Consider the following 22,444-nt stretch of genomic DNA (forward strand, 5'->3'; position numbering starts at 1 on the left):
TAAGTAATGGAAGCCACCAACAATCAGTTTTTGCTTACACACTATCTCAACAATTAAAGTCATAATCAATCTCGTGGGATCACAAAGCTGCCTTTCCCCTCGACTCAAACGGTAACAGCAGCGATATAACTCCCGCCACCAGAAACAGCGCTCCCGAAACAAACATCGGTACAGAAGTCGTCAAATCCGCATACAAAGCGATAATCGGGGCCTGACAATATTCAGATATACGAAGAAGATGAATCAAGCGCGACTGACCATAACTCCGAAAACCCTATTGGCAGCAGCTGCAAGTGCATTCCCCGTACCGCGATCCTTGGTAGGGAACAACTCGGGTGTAAGGGCGTAGAGGACGCCATACATTACGTTGCTCGTAAAACTATACGCACAATTCCATCCGAGCAAGGCGTCAGAGGTCCGTGCGGTGGTCGATGCGAGGATGAACACGCCGGTAAGGACTAAAGAGAGAGGGATTAGTTAGCCAGGGAATCAGAGAAAAGCGAGGCGGAGTACCTGTTGATATCGACAAGGTACCACGACGGCCGAGCAAAGGGAGCTCAACGAGGTATCCTGCTAATAATGCCCCAGGAACTCCGATTACGCTTAAGATGGTTTGCTGGTGGCCTGTTATTATTGATGATGACCGGGAGCGAAGAAAGGTACTCACGTTGCGATAGGTGATGTACACGGAGCCATCACCGAAATCAGCGCCTCGTGTTGATAAACTAAGGAGCAATAGAAATGAGCGTGTCGAATTTGAAAGGATGAAAGAACGTACTAATAGGTAACGAAGGCGTTGTACCTTCAATATGTCAGCGTTGATTGGAGAAGAAGGAGGAATACCCACAGAGGAAAGGCGAGTCCAATAAGCGCTATGGAACTGCATCAGATAGGTACATAAGCACGAAAGGGAGAACCCACCCCATAGGATGATGATCAGACTAGTCGACCAGGCCAGTTTTGCACTGGAAAATAACGGACGAACATGATCCCCGCTGAGCTCACTCAAGTTCCTTCGAACTGCTGCCTTCACAGAAGTATCCATAGCCACAGGTTTCTCTTTCTCTTTCTCCTCGCCTGCCTTTCTCAGATCTTCAACCGTCAAGGTGCTTTCTTTCCCGTTATACCTAGCAACCTTATGTACGGTCTCTACAGCCTCAGCGTCTCTTCCCCTACCCATCAGGTACTTGGGACTCTCGTAGAGCTTGAAGACGAAAAATCGGTAGCCCCAAAGCAACATCATCAATCCCCCCATCGCGAACAGGAAATATCGCCATCCTTGGTTTGCCGAACGCGGACAGGGAACCTGGTTGGTCTCGCATGAATAGTTACCAATCAGAGGCCAGGCGACCTACGCAATCTATGGTCATTACGCGGAAATGTAGAGCCGAAGATCGCACATACCAAGCTTCCCAGCAGCTGACCAAACGCCCACCATATAGAAAGGACAGTAAGCAGGTACTGGTGCGACTTTGGGAGAAATTCTACGAAATCGTTTAGTGTAAGACTTCATACTACGGTGAGACGCACCCAAAAATATTGCGGAATCGACAGGAAGATTACCTCCGACGCCGATAGACCATACTGCAGCGAACGAAGACAAAGCAACGTAATTTGGTGAACCTCCTGCTGCAAGCGCAAAAATGCCCGTGATCAGGAGAGTAATGTTGAAGGAAATTCTGGTTGACTTGGTTGTGAGATGGTGAGTAAAAGATGATCAACTGTGTTACCTGCGTCCCCAAATGTCGGACCCTACACCCCAGAATACCGCGCCAACGAGGAGACCAATATTCTGCCCAAGTTTGAGGAAAGGTCCTTGGAATTGAAATTCTTGTACGACTGGGGGTAGTATGAGTCCAGTTACAATCTGTCAAGTACAATTTTGAAATGTTGACTCGGATGTCGGTGACTTCGAGCAGCATACCGGCCATAAATTGTCTCTGAGAACGTTGTCAAATTGCAATCACGTCGTCAAAGAGCACATAAACCCACGCAAGCCAGCCAAAGCCTGTAACTACGAATAAAGCCCACTGAACAAGTGTGCGTAAGACAACAATCAAAGGAGAAGTGTTGCAGACAAACCTGATATCTCCCCATCCCAATATCCTGAATCGCATCGTTGAGGATGTGGGCCTTGCGCTGATAGATCGGGTCAATAGTACCTTGGCTGTAAACATCTTCAGTGGTTTCCTCCCTTTTGTCGTGACTAAAAATGGTCCTTTCGTCTGAATCGATGATCATGGTTGGTAGAGACAACGCTGACCGCTTAGGGTCCAGTCGTCATTCTGATGGCGTGCTTTGGCCGCTCCAGCACGATTGTGGCTCGAAGCCCCAGAATCATAGCCGCGCGCTCAATTCAATAGATTACAGAATGATAACATGATGTTTGCACATGCTTCGTGCAGTCATGGGCCATAAGGTGGAGATAAAAGTCATTTCGGAAAGTGGCGTACCCGAAAGTTGAAGTCATCTGGGTTCCGTCTAGCACCTGGCTGCCCCTTCCGGCCAACGAGGAGCCATGAGCAGAGCAAGAGTTGGTATTCGTGGCCGCGTGATCCCAGAAAAAGGAGATCCACCAGTAGATTAAGAGAGATGATGGTGGTAGGCAGATTGGAAAGTATCGCAATCAGCTTCGGGCCGATATCCGGCTTGCGTGCCGCCGCCGGCAGTTGCTTCACTGAAATCAGAACGGCTTGCCACATTGCTGGCGGCGGTACCACCACCACAAAATTCAAGAAAGTAGTTCAGGTATGAGGCCATCTGCGTCTTGTTCACAACTACTAAGCACTTGGTGATAGAATTTCCATGCAGAGTCCTCGGGAAGAGCAAAGAACAACCTCGGACGTCGCAGAAGAAAGCGCTCGTCTTTCTGGTCTTCCAACAGAGCTGCTAATCGCAATTCTTGAATATCTTACAGACGACTCGAACATCATTTCTCTCGCATGTGTCTGTCGACGTCTCAATGATGTCTCTTTATCCTACCACCTTAATCCCCGCTTGAACTCGAGAGCCGTTTCATTTAGACAATTTTGTCTTCCCTATTCTTTTTTCAGGAAGCTCCGCCTTTGCTTTGGCACAAAGCCGAACTTTTCCTTGTGCATCTGTTTCTTCACGGATGACTTTGCAAAGGAGATACGGGAAGTCGTTCGCTACCTTGATTCCACTGTCAATCCCCCCCGATGTTCATGTCGATTTATCAAACATCAGACCCTCTATTGTAAAATCGATACCTCCCGCAGATCTTGACGGCTTTCTTCGAGATCTATGGCAATTGAACTGTCGCAATCTTATTCCATTCCTCTGCCTCCAACAAGACTGGGAAGTAGAAAGTGTGCCATGCGTAGGCTTCCGTCCGCCGCCGCTTACCTCGTTGGACACAGTTACTCTGTATCTGCAGCCCAAGCATCTCGTCGATTGGTTGGTTCTATCAATGAACCAGTCGCCCGTCAGGAGGGTGGTAGTTTGTGACTCTATGTCAGTTCTTGCACAACTGACACTTCCTCACCTGCGTACACTGGACCTCCAGAACGGGAGTATTAGCACCAATGACCTCTACAAGTTCCTGTTGCGCACCTCTATTGAAAATATCCTCATCTCTGATGCAAAACTTATGGCTTCGACAGAAAATATCCACATCCAACCCCTTCCACGGCTATCGTACATCGCAGCCCCGCCTGATGTCTTAACACTCTTCTCGCCGCAGCTTTTGGCCGCCGTAAGGTCCATACGCTTACAAGCGGACCCATCGTCGATGGATGCAACACAATGCGTACATAATCACCAACAAGCGTTTCTGTTTATCTCACAGCTACCCAACGTGCATAGCTTGAGTGCCTGTCTCGGGGAGCTCGTCTCCACCGGTGCCCTATGGGCGGACTTTGCGTTCCCCAACTCGTATGAGCGAGCGGAGCAACGCTTGGTCAACATTACGGAACTTTCCATCAATGATCTCGTATCGATTCCCGCACCTCAAATCGCAGAAGCGGTTGCGCGTTTTCCCAACGTGCGAAATCTTTTCATGTTGGTGCCATACTCTTGGCCGTGTCTGGAGGAGATAGCGACTGCGTGCCCTTCATTAATCAAGATATGTACAATGGGGAAGAGATATGATTGCATGTTCCGATCGAGAAACTAATAGTAGGTGACTGTTGAAGTTGGGTCTCGTCCTTCGAATTCCTTCTCCCGCACTGACAGTTCTTAATTTTCAGTCGTGGCGGGAACGCAGAAGCACTTGTATTGGCTAATATGGTTACCAACTTTCCCTTACTCCCATGTCCCTATTTCTAGAAAACCATCAAAAATAAGTGATTTTGAAGACGTAAATATCAGTACCGTCGGTAGCGAATAAAACATCAAATGAGTCACGTCCCTTTGTTGCTTTGACTCTTCTACCATATCATTATGGCAACTCCTAGCGACGCGTCTCCTCTAAACCTAAAATGCTCAGATGCTCTGCGAAGAAGCCGACCATATCTTTTCCCTCAGCCCAAATGCCAGAAGAAATCACGAAAGGGGAAAAATTCCTTTCGTCTTTGTTCGCCACTGAGGTATGAGTACTTATCAACTACCAGAGGTAAATTAGTCTTTTCTTGCGTGTTGACGTTCAATGTTAAGGGGTTGTTGTATGTTAGGTTCGATGCACGCTCATCTCCGCCTTGAAGAGCGTATGGCTAGATTGGCAGAGAGTACGAGGAAGTTTGAGGAAGGTTTAAAGAAGATGCAGAAAATGCAGGAGGACACGATGGATTTTACGAGGAAGTGGGTAGAGAGAACGAGGAAGCTGGCACTGGAGCAGCCTACGGGGCAGATGATAAAGGATACGTGGAAGAAGGAAGAGCGTACGAGGAAGATGGTAAAAAGTGGTAAAGAGGGTGAGGCTATATCCCCAGAGAACGCTGCTATCGAATTTGGCGGAGTGGTTCGAATGTCGGATTTGCCTCGGAAGGTTGGAAACCTCGCAGAGTTGGACCTTGGGCAGGATTTAGGTTCATCAGAGGATATGAAGGTACGATGTTTTCTGTGCTGCCCCAAAATCTATCATTCATAGCTTGACACAGTGCATCAATCCTGCTGCTTTCTACTTGTCGCGTTGCGCCTTTTACTTGTAGGCTTGTTCTACCGACGCCGAATTTTGGACCCTTCCCTAGGATTTACGCTACCGCTCCTCGGACTTGACTCCCTACTACCTATAGTAGCCCTTATGGTGACTGCATCTGGTCAGACTATATCTCAGTTCATTGGTTGAAGAATGGCAACGACCGATCTTCCACGGCCGTTGTCGCGCTGCGCAACGCGTGGATGCTTTGAAACGACAGCTATAAGTTGTTGAAGTTGAGATTTTTGAGACTTAAGTGATATGGGGACAGTCTCCCGTAAGTCGTGTAGCACTTAGCGGCAGCAGAAGAAGAAATTAGCTATATTCTTCGACGTTGGTTGGATGCAAGTTGGATGCTCGAATTTTCCTTTTTTTAATAACTTAAAAAAGGATCACGTGGTACGTGTAGCTTCCTCATTTTGACGGTTCGCCCTTGCTTAAAGTTCAGCCTTCATGTCGTTAGAAATACTGTAAATCCACGTAAACGGACCACGATGTTTATCGAATACTTTTTGCCTTCTGAGAAAAGGGCGTTCACATTCAGACTTCTACAGCTGGCAAGCGGAGTCAGGCAAGGGATGTTCAGCATAAAGTTTGACTCAAAGTGAGAAATCACAGCATATACTCGGGAGGTAACTACCTCTCATTCTATCATACTTCTTCAATGATACGGGACGTCTCATGCCCTTCAACCTGTGAATATTTCCCACAGGCGGAATCCCCGTTAATCATATCTTCCTCGAACCCGCCCACTACTGTTGAAGTGCTACTCCCGCTTGATGACGTCTGAAAGCGCAAAGAAGATTGTATCCCATGCACAGACTCTTCCGGGCGAGCTTCGCCGGAGGCAACTCGGGCCATGATCAAGGTAGGTGCGATACCCTAAATATGCGTCTATAAAAAGGCCACGATAAACTGAAATAAAGGATCATACCGTGATAGGGTAAACCAACATCTCAGCGTACATATACCCTACACCGTTCAGAGGATATAATACCATGAGTACCATATAGCTGAGGGTGTACAGTGCGGCTGACTCCACGAGAATCTCGATGGCACCGCGGTAATCCCGGATGCTACCAATGACGCCCCGCTGTCTCCTGGTAACCGACACGATACGGGCAATGATGAGTGCGGTGCATATAATATTGACTGCCAATGTCATGGTGATGGTAGCCACGGCCCATTTCTTTTGAACGGCGTCAATCAACTCGGACACTCTGTATTGATGAATGTCAAGCTCGATGCCGCAGACTGTATAGAAAAGAAGTTGGTGAGCGCTTGCATCATATGGTTATGAAGACTTACGTATCCCGCTTGCAAATAATAAGATCGGTATGGCCACTACTCTCCAGTCGTGCTCCCAAACAACCCAACAACGCCAAATCTGAAGGGTGAGATGATAAATAGTCTTTAAGCTAGGGAGCAGAAACGCACAAGGGTGCAGTCGGCGAGGACGATATTCAGAGATGAACCTACAGACCTCATGATCCTCAGATACTCGGGAGCGCCGTCAAGCATCAGCTCGTATTGTGACTGCAAAGATGTCCCCTGGACAAAGGCCGTACGCAGTTCAACCCAGAAAGCAGCGAACTGGATCGTACAGAGAACGTACAGGATTGTATTGACGTAGCACATGCACACCCGCGTTCTGGATGTGATATTTGTAGCTAGCACAGAGTTAGAAAAAATGCGGAGGCGATATCATGAGACGTACCTAACACCTGTATGGATATGGCATATATCCCGGTGTAAACACCTGCAAGTTCTGAGTCACGGCACGCTAGAAAATAGAGGATTTCGACCGCTTACCATGGACAAAAAACTCAAATAGGAAGGAGTTGAGACTCGCATCGAGTGATGCGCGAAGCTCTTCCTCAGTAAAACCGCTGTCGGTTAAAGAAGACATGATAGTAGTTATCTCGTGAGCAAGTGAACACCGACTCTGCATGAGTTCTGAGGTCACTTTTATATGTTGCGGCAGGTAAAGGGCATATTATGCAACGTGCTGATGTATCTTTGAGAACTGTTCAGATCACAGGAAATTAATCAAAGACGATCGACAAGCTGCATGATCTGCTCGAGCATGCACAGCACTTTATTACTTATCTCCGGTGTTGGTTCACAGGCAATACCCATGAAACCCGAGTCAAAAGGTCACTCGTGGCAACAACCACTAAGACCCTGTAACCAAAACACTCTCTGAGAAGTCATACTAGATACCTCGTCAGAGCGAACATGACGGGAATAGAGAAAAACGTTTACATGAAGCTAGGTGGTCCACCCAGTCTAATTCCACAAATAGCGATGTAACATCTTGACACCGCAGATGCGATGAGTACTATTGATGTGCTTGATTGAGTAGATATCGTCCGTCAGGTTGTGTTCGAAGCGGGACAGTGCAGCCAATCGGTCGACGGTGCCGTTCCCTGTTTGTACAGCCTCGAGAATCATCGGAAAGATCTGCTGATTTGGTATGACTGGGCATCTTGCCAAACAGAGGCATTCCTACTCACCGACTATAATGCACTCTCGACCGAACGGACCACTTTTCTAGTCGTGTCGTTCGGGTAATCATAAAGATCGTTCGCTATCGCTGTGCTCCTGTTTTGTCTAGGACGTCCACGCAAGTTTTGCCGAACCCGACGTTCCTCTTTCTTATGCTTGCGGCCATTCGCACGGAAGATGCTTCGCTTGGTCTTCTTCCGATGATCAGATACCGTGTGGAGCCAATGCTCGTACCCGCTCCATCGACTTCCGTCTACCAATGCTACCATTGAATCCGAATTCAGCCCAAACTCAGGCGTTGTTAAGAGCCATTCGGCAGTTTCGCTGACTATTGAGGACGGGCGAGGAGAAAAAGAAGACATAGCCGCAGGGATCATCTAGCGTCGAAGTTAGGGATGCCGAGTCTTCGTCTTGCTAACCCAGATGCTATTGTACCGCAGCCTTCAGTTTCGCCGATGCACGACATCGTCACATATGTTTTCACCGTCGTGATCGAAATTAGCTTTGAATTCGCTATGACACATATCTATATCATATTGTAGCGTCATCCCGACACGAGAACATGAACTCACTGGTGCGCCACGAGGAAAAAAAAACGAAGTCAGTATAACTGGATTCAGAGATCATGTCAAAGCCGGCATCACCAGCATGGCGCTGAGAGAGAACATCTACCTCCTTCAAACAGGGTCAGAAATACTCGATTTTGCTTTTGAAGCTGAGCACGGGACGATGGTGGTGGTAAGAGCACAGGATGATGCGACCCCGGGTAGCAGTTGCAGCGACCTTCCTCACCACCATCATCTCCCTTAGCGGCCCCTTCCCCAGCTTCTTATACTTGCAATGCCTTCCAAGATCCCGTACCTTCGCATTCCTATGCCCTATCGGAGGCCCTGGCAGCCACAGGACTGCTCAGGTATCTATATTCGCTTTGTTCACTGCTCTTTGGCTGATCTTACCTGTCAATGCGAATGAAGAAAAGGACGTGAACAGGGAAACCTTAGAAGCTGTTGATGAGCGCTGAGCCAGGTTCAAGGTACGTCTGCCTCCATTGTTTTCAAAATTTGCCTATAACGCGCTGCTTCCCGTATAGAATTCGCTCTGAAGGGCACGCATTACGGCCTGCCGTTGGAAAATGCTCAGGCTCAGAAATCAAGAAGGCTTCATCTCATCCATTCTGCATCGCGAATGGCGTCGCTCCCTTCTGTCTCTCTTTCCAGTCTTCAAGCTCGCGCTATCCAGATCTCCGTTCGTTTCATGTTGTTCAACCTGTTCTATGTTCCGTGAAACTATTCAGAAGATGCATGTGTTCATCCTTCTGCACATAACACCGGCCATTCTCGATATGTGAATCTGGTGCTGAATGGCATGGTGCGATTTGCTGCAAACGCGTCAATGCAATTGTTTGGAGGAATATCTGCTTGTTCGAAGGGTACGGAAGGACGAAAAGGGCGTTACGAAGAACCTGTGTCGCACCTGGGTAATAGCCAGATGCGCATATATGCGAGATTTGGTCAACAGATATTGCGTAGTGTATCCGGTAAGCCACATACTATCATCCGCTGAGCCGCGTTCCCTGAACTGATATCATCTGCCAGGAGCGAGACGTTAGTTCTGATGTTATCTATCTTCGTTCTACATGTTGCCTGGTGTGCTAGTATTTCTGCGCCACTCTGTCTCGCCTATCATCAAGGCTTTTACTATTTACAAACGTTGAGCACCGTCTTCGGACCCCATAACTGCATCTGTATCCAGAAAGGCATTGCAAACTTCATGTTCGGTCGCTATCTCTATCTTTGGCCTGATATCAGCAACGCATCAGTCGTCCCATTCATACCGTCATCATATCGGATGTAGAGAGTATGGAATCATCAATTTGACGATGGAACCGTCTTTTTAGGTCCAAGGAATGCGGTATCGCGGTACAACCACTGCAAAGCACGGACAAGGAACAAGGACTTTTGCCCTGCCCTAAATGGCACGTGATCTCGGAGGGACCGGACCGCGCCCAACGCCCCGAAATCCAGTCTTTGAGTCTTCCAAGCACTCCCGTATTCAGCCCAGCAACAGACAGCGACCATCAATGGTGTCGCAGTGTCCCTGTTAAACTCTCGTTAGCAGTCGTCGTCTGCATCATTTTTTCGTCGACTAACTGCTTTCTGAATGGTCCTTTGATAAAACAAGCCCGCACCACGCTTTCAGCCGCGGATTCTCTTTTTGCGCTCGTATCTATTAGTTTATCTGAACGCTTATTGCTTCTCCGTATCTGCTTACACCCGCCAGTGTCCGTTTCACGCGGACCCATTTAGCCCGCCCGCCCGCCCTGTGAATATTCTTAAAAGTCAAGGTCTTTTGTTACCCCGCTCTTTACGGGCTCGAGATATCTGCTTGGGCCGGCCAATATGGTACAATGGTATCTTTTTAAACTATGCCTAACGAATATTGATCGCGCCTTTGATTCTAGTTCAAACTCCCCGAGCCCGCTTTATCCATCTCTCCGCGCCGACAGATGTAGACCCATTCAGTACTAGTCGAGTGGGACGCCCTCTTTCAGAATATGTCTTCTGGTACTGCCGGGCAAACATGCGACGGCCTCAGCTGTTTTCTATGGTCTCTGCTCAGGCTTTCTCATCCTGAAAATCGGCTCCGTTCCCGGGTTTGGACTAAGAGGAATTTTCAGATGCCTGGGTCATCGCATTTTTTATTAGTTTCGCGTGTGCGCCCACCCCGTCTTCTATTTCTCGACCGGTGTTTATAATACCAGATCTAGGTGTACTTTTGTGCCGTTTCACACCTATTCCTCGTCGCTAAGTATGAATTGGTATCTCGGTTCTGCTCTTGGGCGCATCTTTATTCCGATACTAGTCCCCAGTTGCACCTCTCTCTATGGTAATTTCCGTTTCTCTCGACTCTCTGAGAAGGTATAAAAGCATCAAACAGTCTCTCCATACCCTCATTCGATTACCCACAAGTCTTTCGAATACTCGACATCCACGATGTTCTCTCTCAAGCAATCCATCATCGTTGCATTGCCTTTGTCTATTGGCTTGGTCAACGCACTCACTGGGGATGGTATGCGTTTCTACTACAGGGTTTATGCCATCGTACTCACAATAGCGCCAGCCACCTGGTACACCCTCAACGGCGGAACCGGGGCCTGCGGTGCTCCCCTGCAGAACTCTGACCACATCGTCGCGCTCTCCAGCGACCAATACGCTGGAGGGGCGCACTGCTGGAAACACATCGGAGTGCACTGTACGTTCCATTGTACCTAAATGTCTCGGTCGTGCTGACGACGTACTCCCTTAGACAAGGGCAAATTTGTAGACGCTACCATCGGGGACCTTTGCCCTGGCTGTGGTCAGAATGGGATTGACCTTTCGCCGTCTGCATTCGAGAAGCTCGCACCTCTCGATGACGGGCGTATCCAGGTTACGTGGAACTATGAGTAGACCTTTCTATCCAATATATTGGGAAGGATTGTCGAATTTCCTCACTATTTCAATGCTCTGTGACTTTAACTACTAATCTATGCGTTCATGTTAACCAAAGAATTGTGCGTTACTTTTAGCAACCAACATCTGGAGTCGACATTATTCTTACAAGATAGATTCGATGGAAAGGTTTGTCCTCACTCAGACTCCGGCGATTCTACTGCTTTCTGTAAATATAAGGCAAGCCGAGACGGAGCTCTCAGAAACGAAAGAAGAGAAGATATGAGTAATGTACAATATAATTACTGCATGACAACACAGCGACATAGGCATTAGGTGATAATTAACGTAGCTTTATAGAATAGGAAAGGCGACCTTCAACATAAAACGAATTATTGGAAACCTTGTATCAACAAGTAATCCATGACACGGCGATCGCGTCCACTAGGTGCCTAAAACAAGGACCCTATCCACCACGGTCACAGATCTGAAGCAGCCTCCGTTCTCCTGTTCTCCGGCGCATCAGCTCCCTTTTCGATATCCACATCGCCCTCGGGCTCGCAACTATCAGTCGTCTCTGATCCATCATGTTCCAAGTCAATATCGGCAGATAACTCGCTATCGGGATTCATGCTTGTCGAGTGAGCTGCAGACCCAAATCGTAAGGAAGAAGCGCCGTTGCTTGCTTGCCAACTGTCATCAGGACGTGCATTCCCCGATGCTACGCGTGCCACGATAAGCGTAGGTGAGATCGCCTTCATAATAGAATATCAGTATCGAGATTCTTTCACGATGATGAGATAGTAACAAACAGTTATTGTGATGTAGAGACTCAGCGGGTAAAAAGATGTAACGGCGTTAAGGTTGAGTAATACCATGCATCCTATTAAGCCAATGGCATGAAGCGAGGCGGATTCAACTAGAATCTCGATGATTCGGCAGTAAACGTATGTACCCATCCTGTCGTCTGTATACTTCTTGACTGTCAGGATACGATAGATTATGAGTGTGGTGCACCAAAGCGTGGTTCCTAAGGAGAAGGAAAGGAACACCGTCATCCAGAAGATTTCTAGCGATGTCCCGGGAGCGGTACCGACATCGTCTAAGCCTCTTTGGAATGCGAAGCAGCCACAGACTATGAAAGGAAGTTGAAGGTATAATAAAGCGAAAGGATTTCCAGCGCCTCACCTCCTCCAGCCAGAAAAAGTAGTATTGGTGGTATAACAAATGACCAACGGCGGCCCCAGATAATCCAACAGCGCCAGATCTATACATTGTGCAAGGGTCAGTACAAGTTGAAAACGAGAATACTAAACATCATAACAGACCGTGATACCGTCAGCAATGCCAGTATTTATACCCAACCCGACTGCTGACGAATGGTATAGGTTGGGAACAAAGCCAGAGTTTTCTTTTCCTTTCCCGATAGAGTAGTAGATAGTGTAAACCCAGTCTGAGGCCACATAAATTGTAGCAAAGATATACAAGCACATGATAAGGGAAACCATGATGTGTCGTTTTTTGAGTCGGCGTTGTTTACTCAAGACTATTGAAATTTTTATCATGCACGGGTGCTGAAAAATTGGGGACCAACACACATGTAGCGCACAAAGCCACTATCACAACGCAAGTATGGATACCTGTTGTATTTCAACCCGCTCAGTCAACGTGTATATGCATCAATTTGCATACTGACCGTGCCCGAAGACTCCCAATAGCGCCTGATTCAACTGTGCGATTAATACTTGTTCGTCTGACATGGTGAAGATTCGGAGAGATTTTCCATGGATTGAACTCGATGTCTCCTCTTATGTAGCACTGACGAATGGACCGAGCCCGCTGATTAATTAAAATTAATGGCACAGGATTGCAGACAATATAATTGTGGAGAGGCGAGGATTTCTTACTAAGTAACACAGAAGTATCGGCTTTCGATTTCAGGGCGAGGGACCGGAAGTCGGTTTCCGTCCATTTCACTGAGTGTCGCACGCTCCAAAACGAGCAAAAAGAATAAACAAAAAGACTTCGGGAAATGATTAATGATCGATGATCGGAGACCCAAAAATCGCAGTCCCGATGTGACTCTGAAGCTTAAAAATGGCCAAGGAGCGCTCTTTGAGCTCTCCATCTCATATTTTACTGGATAAGTTTATAAGCATGAAAGCTGGCATGTGAGTATGTTATGTTTCCATTGTACATATCATGAGGATAGTAGGCTTGCGCAGCCGGCAGATGGCCCTGTATGAGAAAACTGCGTATTTGATTCAGCAGTTTTGAGCGTAACCAGCTTTTTTGTTTGGTTCTTCTGATTAATCCTGTCTGCAACTTGAAGCTCGGTGGCTGAAGAGGTCATGGGGGTTGTATATGCTTAGTACTGGTGCCCAGCACAAAATTAGTGAGCATTTAGTGAAGGAAAGTGCATCTAAAATTTATCCATAAGCATCGATAGATGTATATGTGACTCGTGAGGAACGCAATCCTGGCAAGCGTTGTCGTGGCAGGTACCTCGGACACTTCGGACCGGTGGCAGATAACATAGGGGCTTGGCAGATAACTTTTGGCAGGAGATTCACCTTTTCTCAAGTATTGTGCTACACAGCATGCTTGGCTTTTCACAATTTTAAGACATGATTAATGATTGTATATTTCAGCTACTGTCAAATTTTCTAGCCTAAAGGTAAAGAAATGGCGCCAGGAAAAATCAGTGAAAGCGAGGAGTACTCCTACCTATTATGGGCATGGCAGATAACTGGCAGCTACCATGGGAACTCAGTGAAACGGGCTTTAGAAGACTAAGCAATCCAACCTTCAAGCCTCCATAAACGGCGCTGGTCTTCTCAACAGCAGCATAAACAACCTAAGCGAATACTAATCGTTTAGTGATTTTACAGTTAACATGGTGACGTCGCAGCTTGCCTATATGTGTCATCTAACCTGCCCAAATCTGACAAGGCTATACGCGGAAGATACAAGGTAGAAGATCACATCGATGAATCTATTGATGATTGATCCCGGAAGCTCGGCATGTAGCCTTCTGATGGAGGTAATATGAGGCAAACAGATAAAGCCCAAAGATTCAAAATCACAGCAGTAAGCAGTCGTCACACTGGCTAGTAAAACGGGAGCAGCTGTGTAGGATTTCCAGGCCATACGCGTACAGGTACAGGAACTTAGTGCGAACATCAGCACGCCTGAAGGTACCGTGTGGTGATAAGATGATGAGATAAGGCAACCATCATCTCGCCAATTTGACCCATACCAGAGCGACTGATGAGTGAGCAAATATATAGATTAACCCCTTGCATCCACAAGATGTTGATTTATGCTATTCAGTTTGACCTACTCATTGAAAAGATTTGGATGCTGAAAGCACGAATGAAATTTCGTGACTCAAATGACGTCTTCCCCGGTGTTGAAAACGGACACCGGTGGGACGGGCAAGGATAGTCCTGACAACGGGAATACGTGACAGAAACTAACACAATAGCATGGGATACATACGATGGCGCTTGACGCGAATGGACCATACCAAGGAGAGGATATGGCGCAAGGGAAATAGGAATAGGGTCCCTGCGGATAACATCTCCATCATAAACAGAAACAACCATCGTATTTCCCGGCACAGTCTAAAATGGAAGATGTACAGTGCCGAAGGTCTTACATCGTTTGTGAAACGATTAGGTACTTACATTATCATGCTATCAACTCGAGGTGAGGCTCTGTTTCCGTAGTCTTGTCTGATCTTGAAGGGATGTATAGCCAGCTGGATGGCATGACGAAACATTTTGTGGGGTTGCGCTTATGAGTTTGATGTGAGATGGAAAACTACAGCTGGAAACAGACATGAATGATGGATATATGCGTTTGAAATGCGATGGCAGAGCTCACCGACACCCTCGACATCAGTTAGATCAAATACGGGTGCACTACTGGATGTGTGAGTTCATCATACTGATACGCAGCTGTCTGCATCTGAGATAATGCATTTATCAAGGCAATCCTGAATTCCAAATTTGCTGACGTTTGTCCGTAGTCAATCTCATCGAGTCATCCATCAGCGCGCGATGTGCCAGGCAGCACCCGACGAAGAAAGAACATGTATACGACGCGCAAGGCGCCTGATGCCTGAATGCATGACGACACTGTCGGCAGGTGCACCAATCTAGGATATGGAGCCCCACGCCGAATTTATTTGAACTAGTGCTGGCCGAAAACACTGCGTCGCCTTAGGGAGAGTGATTGAATCCGACCCAGAACGACGACCATCAGGGAAGTGGGGAAATGGCCCGTCTATCACTGTGAAAGACCGGACGGTAGTGGTGGTAAGAGGAGAAGCCTCGGACGCGACCCCGGGTAGCGTGATCATCAGCAATGATCGCCGCGACCGTCACCTTACTTCGTCGGCCTCTTTTCAGTTTTCGGGTGCCTACGCGCCTTCGCTAGCAACTTTGGAGTCTCGGCACCTTGTAAGCATCGTCAATGCGCTCACCGGAGAAGGTACGCGCTTCTGCTACAGTCTTTGTTGCGGTCGTACTCCCAGCAACTTGGTACACTCCCAATGGCGGAGTCGGGGCCTGCGGTGCACCCATGCAGAACTCTGACCACATCGTCGCGCTCTCCAGCGACCAATACGCTGGAGGGGCGCACTGCTGGAAGCACATCGGTGTACACTGTACGTTCGATAGTACCTGAATGTGGTGCTGACGACGTGCTCCTTTAGACAAGGGCAAGTTTGTAGACGCTACCATTGGGGACCTTTGCCCTGGCTGTGGTCATAATGGGATTGACCTTTCGCCATCCGCATTCGAGAAGCTCGCTCCTCTCGATGACAGCCATATCCAGGTTATCTGGAACTACGAGTAGATCTTTCTATCTAATGTAGCGGGAGTGATTATAGAATTTCCTCGTCGTTTTAATGCTCTGCTACTTTTGTTACCAGTCAATGCGTTCTCTGTTAAGCAAATAATTGTGCGTTGTTTTCTACGAGCAACATTTGAAGTCGACATTATTCTCACATGATATACTCGATGGAGGCTTCTACCACTCTGCAGGACAGACACCCTGCCACTGTTGCAAAATTATATCGCATCCTTTTCCCACCAGTACGGGAGCTCGCGTCCTTATCCTCGGCATACTAGTACCAAGCAAATTAGCATGTAGATTGACACACGAACAGTTCGCAATGGCGTACATTACTCAGACAGTAATAATGGCATTTCCGCCAGATTCAATATCAGCCTATTCGTAGTCCCAAGTAACCTCAATAACTTCATCGTCGAGACTGGCAAGTGTCTGGAACGCCGCAGGAGAAAGATCGAGGTCGGCTTCACTGCAGGCGACGCATCTGTCAACGACAGTCGCCTCTGCGGTCTTGGCATTGTCTAAGGAAGTATTCCATCAGTCCGGAACCGGAACGACGACTAAATTATCTACATTGTACCTTTATCGTCCCCCCACAATGCGCGCCATCTCCAAATTGATCGCTGGAGAGAGCGACGCTCAGATCGGTCTGGGAATCCAGAGCTACACCACAGGCTCCGATAGAACTGTTCGGGGTGAAATAAGTAGTTTTGAGGTTATTATCAATATAACTATAACAGTCAGAGAGCAAGGATGCACCTACCTTGTCCCGTCAACGCGTTGACTGTAGCTGTGGATAAAACCACAGCAGCGAGGATGGATGGCTTGAAGCAGAACATGATGATTATGCAGCGGAAACGGCGCGAGACAGATACGCCGGGCATTAACGGCGACTTTCTAGCTTCTCCTGCAGTTCCCATCCTTGGTATTCCACCATTGACTGCAGTTTTCTGTTGTCACGACCGGAGAAACTATGGTCGAAAGACCCGAAGTTAGAAGTAGAACATCTGATCATGCCGCGCATGGTCATATTGGTCTTCGTGCAGAGATAAGTAAGTACTTACAACTGTTGAATGAAACGAGTAGACTTTGAACCCGGCGTGACACGACGGGCTTGGCCTATCCAGGCACAAGTGACCTCACTAACAACCCGTAGTGCCGGAAGCAGTAGTACTACCATAATTCTTGCCCTTTATAAACTGGACTTGAATTCCGAGACTCAGACAGAACATTACTATATCTTCGGAGGAGTCCAAAGCAGATGGCGTCCCCTCCAAGAAGGCAACTTGCAAGTACAATTCTGAAATCCAAGACTAAGTTACGTTGGACGTTGACGTGACAACTGACTACAACTTACTACCTTTCCCGTGTCCTTCGCCGCATACTACTGGACTGCTCGGAAGTGAGAAGTCTGGCCAAGGCCAAGCCCTGATTGAAAATAAGTCAGGCTCTCGACAACCCGGCTAATGAAGGGCGCTGAACGGTGCATGAATAGCTTCGAGCAACAGTCTAAGAGACGTACCAATTTTATGCTTGAAAAGTTGAATTTGCTTCACTACCCTCTGAGAGCATCAAGCGAAACGAAAGTTTTAGAAACAAAAGTAGGGGTGTACAATTTACAATATACTTACTAAATGACAACACAGGAATATTGACTTTAGCTGATAGAAAAGATGTCGTGATAGAATAGAAACTTAGGTGACACGCCTAAAACGAATTACTGGAAACCTCGTACCGGCAAGTACTCCATGGCACATCATTCGCGTCTACTAGGTGCCTAAAACAAGGACCCTGCTATCCACCATGATCACAGATCTGAAGCAGCCTCCGTTCTCCTGTTCTCCGGCACGTCAGCTCCCTTTTCAGTATTGACAATGCCCTCGGGCTGGCAATTATCAGTCATCTCTGATCCGCTGTGTTCCAAGTCAATATCGGCAGATAACTCGCTACCAGGATTCATGCTTGTCGAGTGAGCTGCAGACCCAAATCGTAAGGAAGAAGCGCCGTTGCTTGCTTGCCAGCTGTCATCAGGACGTGCATTTCCCGATGCTACGCGTGCTATGATAAGCGTGGGTGAGATCGCCTTCATAATAGAATCTCAGTATCGAGATTCTTTCACGATGATGGGATAGTGACAAACAGTGATTGCGATGTAGAGGCTCGACGGGTAAAAAGATGCAACAGCATTAATATTAAGTAATATCATGCATCCTATTAAGCCAGTGGCATGAAGCGAGGCAGATTCAACTAGAATCTCGATGACTCGGCGGTAAACTCGTGTACCCGTGCTGTCGTCTGTATATTTCTTGACTGTCAGGATACGATAGATTATGAGTGTGGTGCACCAAAGGGTGGTTCCTAAGGAGAAGGAAATGAACATCATCAACCAGAAGATTTCTCGCGATGTCCCGGGAGCGGTTGAAGCATCGTATAAGCCTCTTTGGTATACGAACCCAGCACAGACTACGAAGGGAAAGTTGATGGCATAATAAGCGAAAGCAGTTTCAGCGCCCCACCTGCTTGAGCCAGAAAAAGTAGTATTGGTGGTATAACAAATGACCAACGACGGCCCCAGATAACCCAATAGCGCCAGATCTATATAGTCCGTAAGGGTCAGTACACAATAAAAACGAGAAAACTAAATATCATAACAGACCGTGATACCGTCAGCAATGCCAGTATTTATACCAAACCCGATTACCGATGCACGGTATAGGTTGTGAATAAAACTAGAGCTTTCTTTTCCTTTCCCGATAAAGTAGTAGATAGTGAAAACCCAATCTATGACCACATAAATCGTGGCGAAGATATACAAGCATACAACGAGGAAAGCCATGATGGTTCGGGTTTTGGGTCGGCGTTCTTTGGTCGAGACTATTGATGTTTGTATCATGCACGGTACTGCGAAATTGGGGACAAATACACATATTGCCCATAAAGCGAATGCCATGATGCACGTATGGATACCTGTTGATCTCGACCCGCTCAGTCAACGCGTATATGCATCAATTTGGATACTGACCGTGCCCGAAGACTCCCAGTAGCGCCTGATTCAACTGTGCGATTAATAGTTGTTCGTCTGACATGGTGAAGATTCACGGGGAGATTTGTGGACTGAACTCGATGTCTACTCTTATGTAGCATTGACGAACGGACCTAGCCGGCTGATGCATTGATTGAAGCTAACGGGCACAGAACACAAAATTATCCTCGTCTGCCCGTGATTTCAGGGCGAGGAACCAGAAGCCAGCACCTTAACGAACAAACCTATCTTCAGGCCTCCATAAACTGCGCTAGTCTTCTGAATAATGGCATGAATAACCTAAGCAAGTACTAATCGTTTAGTGATTTTACAGTTCAAATGCTGACGCTTCAGCTTACTTCGTGTCATCCAACTTGCCCAGATCTGACAAGGCTATACGCGAAAGAGGCAAGGTAAGAGATCACATCGGTGAATTTATCAGTGATTGATCCTAGAAGTTCGGCATGTAGCCTTCTGACGGAGGCAATACGAAGCATCCAAAAGATTCCAAGTCACAGTAGTAAGCAGCCGTCGCACTGGCTAGTAAAACGGGAGCAGCTGTGCAGGATCTCCAGGCCGTACGCCTACAGGAAACGTGCGAGTTCGCGTTAGATATCGCGATTCTCACTCGCGCACTCACTGCGAACATCAGCACGCCTGAAGGTACCGTGTGGTGATAAGATGATGAGATAAGGCAACCATCATCTCACCAAATTGACCCCTACAGAGTGACTGATGAGTGAACAAATATATATATTAGCCCCTTGCATCCACAAGATGTTGATTTATGCATACCATTCAGTTTGACCTACTCATTGAAAAGAATTGGGCGCTGAAAGCACGAATGAAATTTCGTGTGACTCAAATGTCGTCTTCCCCGGTGTTGAAAATGGACGCCGGTAGGACTAGTGAAGGGCAAGGATAGTCCTGACAACGGGAATACGTGACAGAAACTAACACAATAGCATGGGATACATACGATGGCGCTTGACGCGAATGGACCATATCAAGGAAAGGATATGGCGCAAGGGAGATAGGAATAGGGTCCTTGAGGATGGCGTTTCCAGCATAAACAGACTCAACATTGTATTCTTCAGCACAGTCTGAAGCGGAAGATGTACAGTGCCGGAGGTCTTACATCGTTTGTGAAATGATTAGGTACTTACACTATCGTGCTATCAACTTGAGATGAGGCTCTGTTTCCGTAATCTTGTCTGATCTTGAAGGGATGTATAGCCAGCCGGATAGCACGACGAAACATTTTGTGAGGTTGCGCTTATGAGTTTGATGTGAGATGGAAAACTACCGCTGGAAACAGACATGAATGATGGATATATGCGCTCGAAATAAGAGGGCAGACTCACCAACCCTCGACATCAGGCAGATCAAACACGGGTGCACTACTGGACGTGTGGATTCATCATACTCATAGGCAGCTGTCTGCATCTGAGATGATGCATTTATCAAGGCGGTACTGAATTCCGAATTCGCTGGCATGAGGCCGAAGTCAATCCCATCCATCAGCACGATGTGCCAGGCCCCATGAACCAAATGGTCAGCACCTGACGAAGAAAGAACATTCATGCGACGCGCAAGGCGCCTGATGCCTGAATGCATAACAATACTTTCGGCGCGCACACCAATCCAGGATAAAGAGCCCCATGCGGTATTTCTTTGAACTAGTGCTGGCCCAAAAACACTGCGTCGCCTTGAGGAGAGTAGTTGAATCCGACCCAGAACGACGACTGTGTATCGTTGCGACCAGAGAAGTGGGGAAATGGCACGTCTATGAGCTCTTCTCGCCGCGAACAACCTTGAAGATTTCTTTGGATTACCGAAAGCATAGAAGTGTATCGAATTTTAGCTCCATTCTAACTTGACAACACGAATAATGGTAAAGCATGGGGAAGATATTGAAAAAACAAACTGGATCAAAAATGTCACGTCAGATACAGCGTCAACACAGCGCTGATTGAAGACCTGCCTCCTCCAAATGATGTCAGAAAAGCGCCATGACGTGCACGAAGCTGAGCGAAAAAATTCCCGGACGGTGGTGGTAGTAAGAGAAGAAGCCGACCCGACCCCGGGTAGCACTATCAGAGACGATCGCCGCTGCGACCGTCACCTTGCTTTGTCGGTCTCTTTCCAACTTTCAGATGCCTACGCCTTTGCTAGCAGGTTAGAGTCCGGAGACTCGTACCAGGAAAACTGGAGGTACGTCTGCATCTATTATTCGGCCTAGTCTCCTGTTAACGCGTCGCCGCGGCTTTTTGTTGCTTTGCAGGCTTCTGTTCAACATCGTCACGATTCATGGCGCCTTTACCTTTCTTTCCATTCTTCTGGCTCCCTTCTCCCGGCGTTTCGGTTTTTCAATACACGTTCTGCGTTGCAAGATATATGCGCCAATTTTTCCACGCAGAAAGCTGCCTAACCCCGGAGGGTGGTCCCTGATACTGAATGACGCTATCGAGACTGCTGTGACTGCATTAGCACTGCATCCAGAGGAATTTCGACTTGTTCGGAGGGTACAGAAGGATCGAAACGTCGCTGCGTGGTTCCGGTGTCGTGCAATCTCTGTGAAATGGTCAAGTGTGAGAAGGATGCATATCGGCGATCTTTGACGGTCTAGTCAACGGACGTCGGGTCAATATCACTGGTAAGCCGCGTTCCACATTCACTGAGGGCATTTTTCGATCCTCAAGTGCTACATCGCTGCTGACTATTGTCTACTCGCAGATACTCATCCGAACGACCTAGATTTCACCCAGTTCTCCGCGTATATGCACTCTCGGAAGCGAGACATTAGCGGCATAATGTTACTCGTTCTCATTCTACTTGTCGTTTCATTCCGCTCAGCCATGGGGCCCCGCATATTCTCTTCGTCCGATCGTATCATCAAGCTGCTACTGGCACTTACCAGTCTTCATGAGCGAGTCTCTCTAGCAGGGTGCTGCAGACGTCGTGCTTGATTCATAGACCTTTCAATTTCGTTAGCGTCTGCTATCTATGTCTTTTCTTCGCCGACTGACTGGCTTTCTCTTAGAGTAGACGGTCCTCTGTACAATGGCGGTTGGGATACCGGCACAGAATACTACGACGATGTTAGATATACTAATATGACCACTTGCTCAGCTGAGCTGCAACGATCCGGGTTATGGTTCCAACCGCTGAATTTCTGCGGCAGATCTAGAACATGCCCATCTAGTGGAGCGGTATATCAGCATCGGATCTAACGTCCTCATATGGGAGTGTTAGGTTGAAGGTGACCTATACTACACTCCCGATTTACCGAGATTGAAGGGGCAATATGCCAGGTTTTTTCGGTGCTTGTTTCGCCTGAGTACTTGGTCGTTATAACTCAATTTCGGTCACATGAAGGACCAATGATGGGGTTCATATTCATATAACCATCAACTCGGGCTTGCCGACCTCTTTTCCCTTGGATCTTTTAGGTATTACCAATGAAAACGATTTCAAACTGTTGTACGCAGTCAAGCTGACGAGGGAAAATTGAAGGAGATCCCAGCG

At 47.5% G+C, this 22,444-nt stretch overlaps 9 protein-coding genes across 9 annotated transcripts; 4 read left to right on the top strand and 5 right to left on the bottom strand.

The window, feature by feature from the left end:
• Window positions 1-79: 79 nt before the first annotated feature.
• On the bottom strand, window positions 80-2,241 carry EV420DRAFT_1644088 (MFS general substrate transporter; the record flags this gene model as incomplete). The annotated part of the gene is made up of 13 exons (XM_060477592.1): window positions 80-211; window positions 259-458; window positions 514-616; window positions 668-725; window positions 779-802; window positions 848-872; window positions 922-1,351; window positions 1,405-1,484; window positions 1,531-1,679; window positions 1,731-1,867; window positions 1,925-1,940; window positions 1,993-2,030; window positions 2,083-2,241. The coding sequence occupies 13 exons, from the start codon at window positions 2,239-2,241 to the stop codon at window positions 80-82; spliced, it is 1,551 nt and encodes a 516-aa protein (XP_060329659.1).
• Window positions 2,242-3,024: 783 nt separating this feature from the next.
• On the top strand, window positions 3,025-4,297 carry EV420DRAFT_521821 (uncharacterized protein). The gene is made up of 2 exons (XM_060482461.1): window positions 3,025-4,137; window positions 4,195-4,297. Exon 1 carries the CDS (start codon window positions 3,116-3,118, stop codon window positions 4,133-4,135), a length of 1,020 nt encoding a protein of 339 aa, XP_060329660.1. The 5' UTR covers window positions 3,025-3,115; the 3' UTR covers window positions 4,136-4,137; window positions 4,195-4,297.
• A 1,449-nt stretch (window positions 4,298-5,746) lies between these two features.
• On the bottom strand, window positions 5,747-7,004 carry EV420DRAFT_1644091 (uncharacterized protein; the record flags this gene model as incomplete). The annotated part of the gene is made up of 6 exons (XM_060477593.1): window positions 5,747-5,977; window positions 6,030-6,349; window positions 6,404-6,482; window positions 6,533-6,765; window positions 6,813-6,854; window positions 6,908-7,004. 6 exons carry the CDS (start codon window positions 7,002-7,004, stop codon window positions 5,747-5,749), a joined length of 1,002 nt encoding a protein of 333 aa, XP_060329661.1.
• A 3,473-nt stretch (window positions 7,005-10,477) lies between these two features.
• Window positions 10,478-11,159, top strand: EV420DRAFT_522141 (riboflavine-aldehyde-forming enzyme). The gene is made up of 3 exons (XM_060482463.1): window positions 10,478-10,672; window positions 10,724-10,855; window positions 10,910-11,159. Exons 1-3 carry the CDS (start codon window positions 10,597-10,599, stop codon window positions 11,050-11,052), a joined length of 351 nt encoding a protein of 116 aa, XP_060329662.1. The 5' UTR covers window positions 10,478-10,596; the 3' UTR covers window positions 11,053-11,159.
• Window positions 11,160-11,330: 171 nt separating this feature from the next.
• On the bottom strand, window positions 11,331-13,025 carry EV420DRAFT_522170 (uncharacterized protein). The gene is made up of 6 exons (XM_060482464.1): window positions 12,731-13,025; window positions 12,633-12,674; window positions 12,363-12,580; window positions 12,223-12,301; window positions 11,847-12,169; window positions 11,331-11,789 (listed from the first exon to the last, which is right to left on the bottom strand). Exons 1-6 carry the CDS (start codon window positions 12,792-12,794, stop codon window positions 11,514-11,516), a joined length of 1,002 nt encoding a protein of 333 aa, XP_060329663.1. The 5' UTR covers window positions 12,795-13,025; the 3' UTR covers window positions 11,331-11,513.
• Window positions 13,026-15,513: 2,488 nt separating this feature from the next.
• EV420DRAFT_1271832 (RlpA-like double-psi beta-barrel-protein domain-containing protein-containing protein) lies at window positions 15,514-15,897 on the top strand (the record flags this gene model as incomplete). Its single annotated transcript, XM_060467665.1, has 2 exons — window positions 15,514-15,706; window positions 15,755-15,897. The coding sequence occupies 2 exons, from the start codon at window positions 15,514-15,516 to the stop codon at window positions 15,895-15,897; spliced, it is 336 nt and encodes a 111-aa protein (XP_060329664.1).
• Window positions 15,898-16,272: 375 nt separating this feature from the next.
• On the bottom strand, window positions 16,273-16,733 carry EV420DRAFT_1644095 (RlpA-like double-psi beta-barrel-protein domain-containing protein-containing protein; the record flags this gene model as incomplete). Its single annotated transcript, XM_060477594.1, has 3 exons — window positions 16,273-16,415; window positions 16,468-16,625; window positions 16,654-16,733. The coding sequence occupies 3 exons, from the start codon at window positions 16,731-16,733 to the stop codon at window positions 16,273-16,275; spliced, it is 381 nt and encodes a 126-aa protein (XP_060329665.1).
• A 968-nt stretch (window positions 16,734-17,701) lies between these two features.
• On the bottom strand, window positions 17,702-18,842 carry EV420DRAFT_1765074 (uncharacterized protein; the record flags this gene model as incomplete). Its single annotated transcript, XM_060480808.1, has 4 exons — window positions 18,551-18,842; window positions 18,411-18,489; window positions 18,035-18,357; window positions 17,702-17,977 (listed from the first exon to the last, which is right to left on the bottom strand). The coding sequence occupies exons 1-4, from the start codon at window positions 18,785-18,787 to the stop codon at window positions 17,702-17,704; spliced, it is 915 nt and encodes a 304-aa protein (XP_060329666.1). The 5' UTR covers window positions 18,788-18,842.
• Window positions 18,843-20,912: 2,070 nt separating this feature from the next.
• Window positions 20,913-22,149, top strand: EV420DRAFT_1480822 (uncharacterized protein; the record flags this gene model as incomplete). Its single annotated transcript, XM_060469707.1, has 5 exons — window positions 20,913-21,130; window positions 21,201-21,505; window positions 21,546-21,572; window positions 21,653-21,863; window positions 21,960-22,149. 5 exons carry the CDS (start codon window positions 20,913-20,915, stop codon window positions 22,147-22,149), a joined length of 951 nt encoding a protein of 316 aa, XP_060329667.1.
• Window positions 22,150-22,444: the final 295 nt, after the last annotated feature.

The sequence above is a fragment of the Desarmillaria tabescens genome (assembly GCF_030435595.1).
Source record: "Desarmillaria tabescens strain CCBAS 213 chromosome Unknown EV420scaffold_22, whole genome shotgun sequence".
Taxonomy (NCBI): Eukaryota; Fungi; Basidiomycota; class Agaricomycetes; order Agaricales; family Physalacriaceae; genus Desarmillaria; species Desarmillaria tabescens.

What these genes read in the sequence shown, in the direction of transcription:
- EV420DRAFT_521821 (XM_060482461.1), top strand. Translation starts at nt 3,116, where the DNA reads ATGACTTTGCAAAGGAGATACGGGAAGTCGTTCGCTACCTTGATTCCA.
- EV420DRAFT_522141 (XM_060482463.1), top strand. Translation starts at nt 10,597, where the DNA reads ATGTTCTCTCTCAAGCAATCCATCATCGTTGCATTGCCTTTGTCTATT. An exon ending in CAACGCACTCACTGGGGATG is followed by an intron (nt 10,673 to 10,723) that starts GTATGCGTTTCT and finishes CAATAGCGCCAG; the next exon opens with CCACCTGGTACACCCTCAAC. An exon ending in GAAACACATCGGAGTGCACT is followed by an intron (nt 10,856 to 10,909) that starts GTACGTTCCATT and finishes GTACTCCCTTAG; the next exon opens with ACAAGGGCAAATTTGTAGAC.
- EV420DRAFT_522170 (XM_060482464.1), bottom strand. Translation starts at nt 12,794, where the DNA reads ATGTCAGACGAACAAGTATTAATCGCACAGTTGAATCAGGCGCTATTG. An exon ending in GCATTGCTGACGGTATCACG is followed by an intron (nt 12,302 to 12,362) that starts GTCTGTTATGAT and finishes CACAATGTATAG; the next exon opens with ATCTGGCGCTGTTGGATTAT. An exon ending in GTCTCTACATCACAATAACT is followed by an intron (nt 11,790 to 11,846) that starts GTTTGTTACTAT and finishes TCTATTATGAAG; the next exon opens with GCGATCTCACCTACGCTTAT.